Genomic DNA, 10,105 nt, shown 5'->3' with positions numbered 1-10,105 from the left:
CTGCGTGGCAAGGAACCCAGAAGCCCTGCAGCCAGTTAAGGAATCTGGATTCTCCATCCTGAAGTCACAGGAAATGATTTCTGCCAACAACTCGAGTTTAACTTCAGGTTAACTTGGTAACATCACAGTACTAGATTAGGTGTTGGCAAATCATCTGGACCACTCTAAACCAAATTTAAACCTTAACTGTACGGGGTGCCTAGATGGCTCCAATGGTCAGGCATCTGCCTTCCACTGGGGTTGTGATCTCAGAGTCCTGGAATTAAACCCCACAGTCGAGCTCCTGGCTCAGCAGGGAGTCTGTTTCTCCCTCTCCATTCTGCGTGTTCTCTCTCTCCCCCTCTCAAATGAGCACATAAAATCTTAAAAACAAAACAAAACAAAACAAAACAAAAAACCCCTTAACTGTAGCTTAGAAAGTTTGGCCCACAGGATTCATCTTTCCCAACTAATCACCTGTTCTTAAAACTTTGATATGGCAGCACCTGAGTGGCTCAAGTTAGTTGAGCACCTGCCTTCGGCTTCATGACCTCAGGATCCTTGGATCGGGTCCCATGGAGAGCCCCCGCATAGGGTTCCCTGCTCTGCAGGAGTCTGCTTCCCCCTCTCCCGCTGCACCCCCGCCATATCCCTGCTCTCTCAAGTAAATAAAATCTATTTTTTAAAAGATTTATCTATTTGACAGAGAGAGATCACAAGTAGGCAGAGCGGCAAGCAGAGAGAGAGGAGGAAGCAGGCTCGTTTCCGCTGAGCAGAAACAAGATGCGGGGCTCGATCCCAGGACCCTGAGATCATGACCTGAGCTGAAGGCAGAGGCTTAACCCACTGAGCCACCTAGGCGCCCCTCAAATAAATTAAATCATAAAAAAAAAAAGGTTGATATGGATCACACCCTTAGATCCTTCATTAATTCTGTTAAGTAAATAATTCTGTAAATTATTTTACAGGAAGTCTGGAGGCTCACAAAGGCCAAGTGACTCAAATGGCTAATAAAGAGGCAGAGCCAGAAATTCGAGACCATTATCTGACTCCAATGCCAAAATCCACCTTTCCCTATAATGAGTTTTTATAATTTCTTTAAAGTCTCAATGAGGATTCCCACTATGCCAACAGACAGTAACAGTAAAACCACATCATAGACATTAAAACATTGGAGACATTTTAAAAAAATAGTATGACAAAATAAAAACAAAATACAAAACAGAAGCGCAGAAAAGGAATAAGGAAAAAAAAGGAATAAACCAACCACTGGAGAAATTTTGTTCTTCATTATTAAAATCATCTTACCTACTAAAGTTAATTACTGATCATGTCAGTTACAATGTCTTGTATTTTAAAGTATCTCTCAGTAAAGAGGAGTTTTTTTCTTCATGGCTTATTATAAAAACTTACAGAGTTAAACTGAGTATCTGGGAAGGCCAAAAACGTTAGTTTTTCTTAACTAAGAACAAAGCCACGAAACAGCTTCTTTTATTTTCTAGTAAGACTAGATTTATTCAATACCCTAAGTAAAAGTTTTGATTATAAGTATCCAACAGTATAAAAAGTACAAAACAGATTTGTAGATTTCTAATATATTAATACAAAGTGCATGACTACATACAGTACATCCTACAGGCAAAGAGGTGGAAGGGGAAAAAGAAGACTGTGGTTGAGGTCTAGTAATAAATAAATAAATACAGAAGTAGAGATGATCCATATTATAGTATATTCTACCACCAACACTGTAGCCAAAATGTACAAAAAAAAAAAAAACCATTTCAAAATAACAGGAGGAAGATGATAATGGCTGGGACTCTTGTAATACACCTCAAAGGCTGTGGGAGAGCCAACCCAACTCACTGTGTAGTCTGTGCATATGGTGGCTTGTAGTTTTTGCCATAAGGAAGAAATATAAAATTTTAAGTTTAGATTAAGAACTATAAAACTATAGGGTGCCCATAAAAAGTGGCTCACTCCTTACTGTTATTTATACTATCCAATTTTAAAAATCCAGTTTTAAAAATAAGCACTGAGTTATGTTACTATAAGGCAGGCAAATGATCCTCCCTTATGATGAAAAGTCTGAACTGGTGGTATGTTCTTCCTGAACATTTAGAAAAGAGGCAATGAGAGTACTTTGGTTTGGGTTCAAATAAAAGGCTTTCAAAAAGACTTTAGAACTGAAGAGCTCCATGTTCAGGATTTATCATTGAGTATCTCAAGGTTCACAATGCCTGACTACAAGAAGCCAAACCTAAACCAACCCACTCAGCATTAACACACACCTCTTTTCTTTTAGTAGAATTTTACTTTAATATAGTGAAAAGAAACCCAAAACCCTAATAGGTCAAAACAAGTCAAACAACCACTCTACACAGATAAAACCTTCACAAAGGTCAACTGAAGTAATCCAGAGCTAAAACTGAATTGTGCAGATTTTCAATGAAGTCACCAGTCATGTAACACAAACAAAAGTCAATTATTTACACACTAGGCAAGCCCTCTAAGAAATGTGCCCCAAGAAGCATTAACCTTTGTTTATTTGTGTGTGCCATCCTGAAGACTTGCACATTTTTTCAGATAATTTAACCTTTTTAATAGAATGTGATCTCTACCATGTGGTAATGCTTTGGTACTATTCCTTTAGGATTGCTCATCCTAAAACTTGACATTTCCCCAGAGGAGCTTTGATTCTGTTTTAGAAGTTTCAGTATAGATTAAAATCTTTATCAAATATCAATATGGAGGGAGGTGACAGAGGATGCAACATATACAGTCAAGTTACCTCTCTGTATATTTAGAAATTACTCCTTCAAGGTATTTGCACCAGAGAGCTCAGTCTGTCCTGCTTCATATTCAGTAGTACAGGTTTGAATCATCAGAACCTTGGCAAGACCTTATTATTGCAAAATTATTAACAACTACCTCTAGGGGCAAGTCCATGTTACTGAGTTATGACAAATTTATTATCATGTAGGAAACAAGTATAGCCAGCCATCTTAAAAAATGCCCCAACCACTGCTTCTCAATATAGAAAGACTAAAACTACATACGTTTATCATACAACAAATCCCATCTCTGTCCCCTGAAATTCCCCTAGTTTCATTCATTAGAAGGGGATTAAGAAAAAAAAAAAAAAGACTTAAAGAGCACTTTACAGCAGCATTCAGCTTTCCTATGAGATACTCAGCATCTTAAATATTATGTACACTTTTTTTTTCTTTTAGTAAGCTAGACACTGGCTTCAGAGTTTGTGGAACTGGAGAAGTAACAACCCATTCAAAACTACTCTAGAAATTGTCTTTTGGCAGAATAGCAGGTATCCAAGTTAAAAATAGGAGGGTTTTGTTGCTTTGTTTTCTTTGCAAAATTTAAATCACTTTTGTTCCCCTTCTACCTAATCCTCAGTCACCACTCCTGAGTGGAGATGGGCAGAGGCTCTGGCCCCTGCTCCTCCGGCTTCTCAGCAGCTGTTTTCTTATTGCTGCAGCAAGGCTTGAATAGGTGCGTGTCAATGAGGACTTCCCCAAAACGGCCTTTATAGATAATCCCACAACATATTTTCTGTCTAAAAGAAAAAAATGGGAGAGAAATAGATTAATAAGGTAGAAAACTATTAGTACAAGAAAACAAAGGGGAAAAAAATCTACATCCTTATAACATCCTTATAAGTATAGGATGAGAGCGAACTTTCCAACTGAAAGGCTCCTAGAGAGACCCCCCCCCCCAATTAGCTAAGTTATGTGAATTACCCAGGCCCCTTAAATGTCACACTGGAAGCTTATTAAATATTGAGGGGGTCGGGAGTCATTCTTAGAGACAGCAGTCAGTTTCAGAAGCTGCTCCTAACATTACGAACTGTTTCCTCTAAAAATAACTGACTCTTGGAGGGGAAAAAAAACAAACAGCCATCATAAACAGGCGGATACAACTGGTAAATATAATCAAATATACATAAAGCATAAAAAAATGACAGTACAGGGGCGCCTGGGTGGCTCAGTGGGTTAAAGCCTCCGCCTTCGGCTCAGGTCATGATCCCAGGGGCCTGGGATCGAGCCCCACATCGGGCTCTCTGCTCAGCAGGGAGCCTGCTTTCTCCTCTCTCTCTCTGCCTGCCTCTCTGCCTACTTGTGATCTCTGTCTGTCAAATAAGTAAATAAAATCTTAAAAAAAAAAAAAAGACAGTACAACAAAATATCCATGGATCACATAATCTATGGAAAAACTAATGACGTACCCCCGTACGTCCCTCTCCAATCCCACCCTACCCAATCTCATTCTCTCCGCCCTCATTTTTTTTTTTTTAAGATTTATTTATTTGACAGAGAGAGATCACAAGTAGGCAGAGAGAGGGAGAGGAGGAAGCAGACTCCCTGCCGAGCAGAGAGCAGAGATGCGGGACTCGATCCTAGGACCCTGAGATCATGACCTGAGCCGAAGGCAGCGGCTTAACCCACTGAGCCACCCAGGCGCCCTCTCCGCCCTCATTTTAAGCTTATCACTGCCTTTTTCCTTTACACTTCATAGTTTTACCACAACTGCATCTCAACATATACTGCTTGGTTATCTCCTATTTAAAAGAAACACATATATGGAATCATGCTCTATGACGCAATTTTTTTTGCTCAACATTGAGGTTCATACCTATTGTTAGAGCTTTTATTGTATTTTATGTATAGTATTCTACCAGTTAAACATACCACAATTTATTTATCTACTCTGCTTTTCTGTAACTTCCTCTACTACAAACATGCTACAAGCATCAATGCGTACCTAAATGTTTTCTATATTATGTTACTGGGATATAGAAATGGAAATATGTTCATGTTGACCTGTAAATGACAATTATCTATCCATGTGGTTCCCCTGTATTCCTATTTACTTAGGGTTTTCTTCTAAACTTTGAAGAAACATTCAAATTTATCAAGCATCTTCAAAGTACTGCTAAGATGATAAGCATTTTCCCCCTCCTTTATAAACTGTCAATGTGACAAATTTCTATCAGTTGATTTTTAATGTTTAAACCAATCTTATATCCCTAGAATAAATCTACTCTGGTCATGATATACTCTTTTGGTTTTGAAGTTATGTCAGCCTCATAGAATGCTTGGAGCCTATGCTCTCTTTTACTCATAATCTAAAAAAGCCAATGCAAGATCAGAATCATGTTTCTAGAATGTTGGCAGAACTTGCCTAAATGTACCTGGGGTTTATGGAGGGAAGACTGACCAATGAATCAACTTATTTTAAGACTATACAGGTTTTCTATTTTTTTCTTGAGACAATTTAGGTATAGTTTTTCTATTAATGTATCCACTTCACCTATATGTTCAATTTAATGGCATACAGTTATCTGTAATGTCCTACTGACTTTTAGATTTTTTTTTTTTTTTTTTTTAATTTGTCAGAGTGAGGAACAGAGAGAGAACACAAGCAGGGGGAAAAGCAGGAGGAGGGAGAAGCAGGCTCCCGGCTGAGCAAGGAGCCCAATGTGGGGACTTGATCCCAGGACCCTGGGACCTGAGCTGAAGGCAGATGCTTAACAGACTGAACTACCCAAGAGTCCCTAAAATTTGTTTTATTTATAGCTAATCTCCCTTTTTTTATCCAAGATGCTTATGTGTATTATCTTTCTTTTCTTCATGTGTTTCATCTCTAGCAGTTTTTTTTTGGTCAAGTCTTTTTCAAGATCCAACTCTTATCCTTACTGATCCTATTCACTGCATACTGGTTTTCTACTCCCTGTTTCTACTCTTATCTTCAAGACCTCCTTGCTTTTATTTTTCTTTGTAGTGGGCTTCATTAATCTTTAAACTGGATACATATCATTTCATTTATTTTTAGTCTTTCTTTTCTAAGCATTAAAGACATTAACTTGGGGCGCCTGGGTGGCTCAGTCAGCTAAGCATCTTCAGCTCACGTCATGATCCTAGGGTCCTGGGATCCAGCCCCATGTCAGGGTCCCTGCTCAGGAGGAAGACCTGCTTCTCCCCCTCCTGCTCTCCCTGCTTGTGCACGTGCTCTGTGCTCTCTTACACAAGGTCTCTGTCAAATAAATAAATAAAATCTTAAATAAATAAATAAATAAATAAAGGCATTAACTTTCCCTCCAACTCTTAAACTTCATACCATATGTTCTGATTCGTGTTATTTTTCAGTTACTCTTTATTTATAAAAATTTTCTCATTGGGGCGCATGGGTGGCTCAGTGGGTTAAGCCGCTGCCTTCGGCTCAGGTCATGATCTCAGGGTCCTGGGATCGAGTCCCGCATCGGGCTCTCTGCTCAGCAGGGAGCCTGCTTCCCTCTCTCTCTCTCTGCCTGCCTCTCCATCTACTTGTGGTTTCTCTCTGTCAAATAAATAAATAAAATCTTTAAAAAAAAAAAAAAATTCTCATTTATATCATACTTTCTCCTTTGGACTCATGGTTTCTTAATTTACAAACATATAGAGGTTTCCTACTTTCATCTTGTTTTGTTAGGTATATTTCAGTAATTTTTAAGCTTTCTGCCCTCCCCTTTTTGACTGTGGAGGTTTTCACTCTACCTATTCTTTTAGTGGTGACATGGTTCATCTAGTCACAAAGTTATTCAATGTATTTATTCTTAACATTGCAAAGGATGCTAGGATACCTTAACTCCTATCACTTTTATTGTCTAGACTTAAATGATACAGTTGTCTTGTAATTCTTTCTCTTTTTTCACTCCCACAACTACTCTTATTTCAAGCAGTCAGTGTTTGTTTAAATCTACCTAAATGTTTGCTACTTTATCTACCCTCAGAATTTTAATCTTGGATCTTTTTCTACCTGTAGAACTCCCATGTTTAGGGTCAACTTGGCAGCTAATTCTCAAATTTTTTTTCCCAGTCAAAAAGTCTTGGAGCACCTGGGTAACTCAGTGGGTTGAACCTCTCCCTTCAGCTCAGGTCTTGATCTCAGGGTCCTGGCCCACATAGGGCTCTCTGCTAGGTGGGGAGCCTGCTTCCCATCCCCGCCTGCCTGCCTCTCTACCTACCTGTGATCTCTGTCAAATAAATAAATAAAATCTTTAAAAAAAAAAAAAAAGTCTTATACCCTTATTCATATAAGATAGTTTTTTAAAAAGTTCATTTATTTTAAGTAACCTCCATATCCAACATGGGGCTCAAACTCATACCCTCAAGATCAAGAGTCGCATGCTCTTCCAACTAAACCATCCAGGTGCCCCACACAAAGGAAGCTTTTGATACATATAATTCTAGGTTGAGAGTTACTAACCCTTGGTCCATTAAGGATATTAATCTATTGTTTTTTTTTACTTCCTTTGTTCATGCTGAGAACTCAGCTTTGTATGTTTGCTGTTCCTTTGAAAATAATGTCTTTTTTCCCCTCACTGCTTAAAGATCTGTTTTGTATGTTCCACAGTTTCACTGTAATAAGCCATCTATGGGAGAATTTTCTCTATCATGAGATAAACGCTTATTATCTCACTTTTGTTAGTCTTCCCAAATCTGTGAAAAAGAAAAATCCTTAATCACTTTCTCTTTGACTATTCTTTCCTGGTCTATTCTCTCTTCCTTGACTTTGGGGGTCCCACATACACTTAGCAGTTTGGTCTCTGATTATTCCTATTAATTTACTTATGAATGCTATTTTTAAAGACTTAAAAAGAACATGTGTTTCTAGCTTTTACTTTTTTCAGTGAGAGAACTAGTCAGAGAGCAGTCACACTAGTCTATTCCATTATAGGAAATTTAGGTTCCCTAATGTGATTTTTATTTTACATCAATTTTAATAGGAAAGCACACAAAATCCCAACTCTCAGCTCAATTCTTGCTTAATCCACCTCTAACCATGTGTGCTACCAGCTGTTTGCCAAATGCCATTTAATTGCTAAGGAAGTGGGAAACCATCGCCTGTAATTAAGAAGGTATGCTGGTTATAGAGATATTTTGTTGCTTTTACCTTTTCCAGTATGTGAGATCTAAAAAGGAAAAAACTGGCGTTCTGTTAGAGCCAGAGGCCATCTCTGTATCTGAGCCATCATCTGACTGGTTACTATAGCAAGGAGACTGAGCTGGGGAGGCACTTGAGGTGGTACTGTGAGCATCAGAATCTGTAATAAAGACAAAAAAAAAAAAAAGTATAATTTCATTATATGCAACTAAGGTTCAGCATAAAAACTGTGAATGAATTAGTAAAAAAGAAAAAAAGAATTTATTTTCTATTTACTACTGGTATTTGAAGACATTTGTACTAAAGTGTTTTTGAAAGAAAATGAGGACATAAGCCTCCAGGAAGATAAGAATAGACACCTTGCCCCATTCTTCCTACTAATAAAGTACAACTAAAAACCCTGGGTATTACATACAAAACAAACCTAAAGACTCTGAAAGTTGACAACAGTTAGAGAGCTTAACCCAAGATGTAGTAGTGAGTTCCCTAGTTTTCATGGGTTTTCTTTTTGCCTCATAAATCCCAGTCTTGAAGACAGAAAAGCCAGCAACCCAGGAATGCCAATAGGTATAGACCACCCCCCTCAAAAAAAAGTGCCAACAAAACCCTGCTCTTTAAACAAAAGGCCAGGAGGAAGTGGCAGCCTAATAAAGACAGGAAACTTTTATTAGACAATAATCACTCTATTCAAGCACCACAGAAAAAAGAGGCCCAATTGCACCCACCCCAGCACAGGCCAAGTAGGAAGCCTAAAATTTCTATCTTCATTAAGATTGGTATGAAACCTACAACTCTACCGCACTGTCAAAGGGAAGCATGTTAAGAGTCAGAACTTTCACCATGGCCCACAAGGAATGAATACCCCTACCATGTGGGAGCTTTAACTTCCACCCCCATCCCATTGCAACGAGGAGCTCCTTCTACCTCAGGTGTCAGTGGAGCTGGGGGGGGGGGGTGCTGACTTTTAACACCACTAGGCAGTAACTCTTAACACTTCTGCTATAGGGGTGTCCAAAAAAGCCAGTAAAATCAAAGGTTTAAATAAGAAGATCCATAACACAATTTTTAAATGTCCAGGTTTCAATTTATTTTTATTTAAATTCAATTAACATATACTGTAGTATTAGTTTCTAAGGTAGAATTCAGTGATTTATCAGGTGAATATAACACCCAGTGCTCATTTAAGTGCCCTCCTTATTAATGCCCCATCACCCAGTTACCCATCCTCCCACCCACCTCCCCACCTTCCCCCACAAGTTTGTTCCCTAGAAGAGTCTATTAATGGTTTGCCTCACTCTCTATTTTCATCTGATTTTATTTTTCCTTTCCTTCCTCTATGTTCTCTGTTTTGTTTCTTAAATTCCACAGGTTTCAATTTTAAAAAAATGTCTCAGGGGTGCCTGGGCAGCTCTGCCGGTTAAGTGCCCAACTTATGATTTCTGCTCAGGTCTTGAACTCAGGGCCATGGGTCTGGATCCCATTTTGGGCTCCATCCCAGGCATGGAAACTACGAAAGAAAGAAAGAGAGAAAGAGAGAAAGAGAGAAAGAAAGAAAGAAAGAAAGAAAGGAAAGGAAATGAAAAAAAAGAAAAGAAAAGAAAAGAAAGAAAAAAAGAGGGACATCAGGTGGCTCAATCAGTTAAGTGTCTCTTGATTCCAGCTCAGGTCATGATTTCAGGGTCCTGCAATCAAGCCCCATGTCAGGCTTTGTGCTCAGCAGGCAGTCTACTTGAGGATTTCTCTCTCTTTCTCTCTGCCCTTTCCCCTGCTTGTGTGCACTCTCTCTCTCTCTCAAATAAATAAATCTTAAAAAAAAAAAAAAAAATCCCTTATAGGGGCACCTCTGGTAGAGCTTAGTTAGTAGAGCACTCTATTCTTGATCCTGGGGTCATGACTTCCAAGTTCTATACCCACGGCACAGTTTACTTTAAAAAATAAAAAATAATAATTAATTAATAAAGAAAAAAAGAAAGAATGAATGAAATAATTTAGTAATTTAAAAGCCCCCATATCCAGAACCAAGATCTCAAACTTAAAGAAAAGGTAAGCAGATACTAGCACCAAAATGACAGAGATGTTAGAATTAACTGACCAAGATTTTAACAACTATTGACAAAAATGCTTCAGTAAGCCATCATAAACATGACTGAAACAAATGAAAAAAGAGTCTCTGTGAATAGATCTCAGT

General features: G+C 38.4%; 1 protein-coding gene across 3 annotated transcripts in view; it reads right to left on the bottom strand.

The window, feature by feature from the left end:
• Positions 1-1,465: 1,465 nt before the first annotated feature.
• SINHCAF (SIN3-HDAC complex associated factor) overlaps positions 1,466-10,105 on the bottom strand; it is a 32,220-nt gene continuing 23,580 nt past the window's right edge. For all 3 annotated transcript variants that reach the window (XM_032347516.1, XM_032347518.1, XM_032347519.1), the window contains exons 5-6: positions 7,927-8,077; positions 1,466-3,550 (exon numbers count right to left, since the gene is read on the bottom strand). In XM_032347516.1, the coding sequence (XP_032203407.1) occupies positions 3,391-3,550; positions 7,927-8,077 (311 nt within the window). In that variant the 3' untranslated portion in view covers positions 1,466-3,390. The remainder of the gene's footprint in view (positions 3,551-7,926; positions 8,078-10,105) is intronic.

The sequence above is a fragment of the Mustela erminea genome, chromosome 6 (assembly GCF_009829155.1).
Source record: "Mustela erminea isolate mMusErm1 chromosome 6, mMusErm1.Pri, whole genome shotgun sequence".
Classification (NCBI taxonomy): Eukaryota; Metazoa; Chordata; class Mammalia; order Carnivora; family Mustelidae; genus Mustela; species Mustela erminea.
The sequence above is the reverse complement of the archived record's forward strand: the minus strand, read 5'-3'. Positions and strand labels throughout refer to the sequence as shown.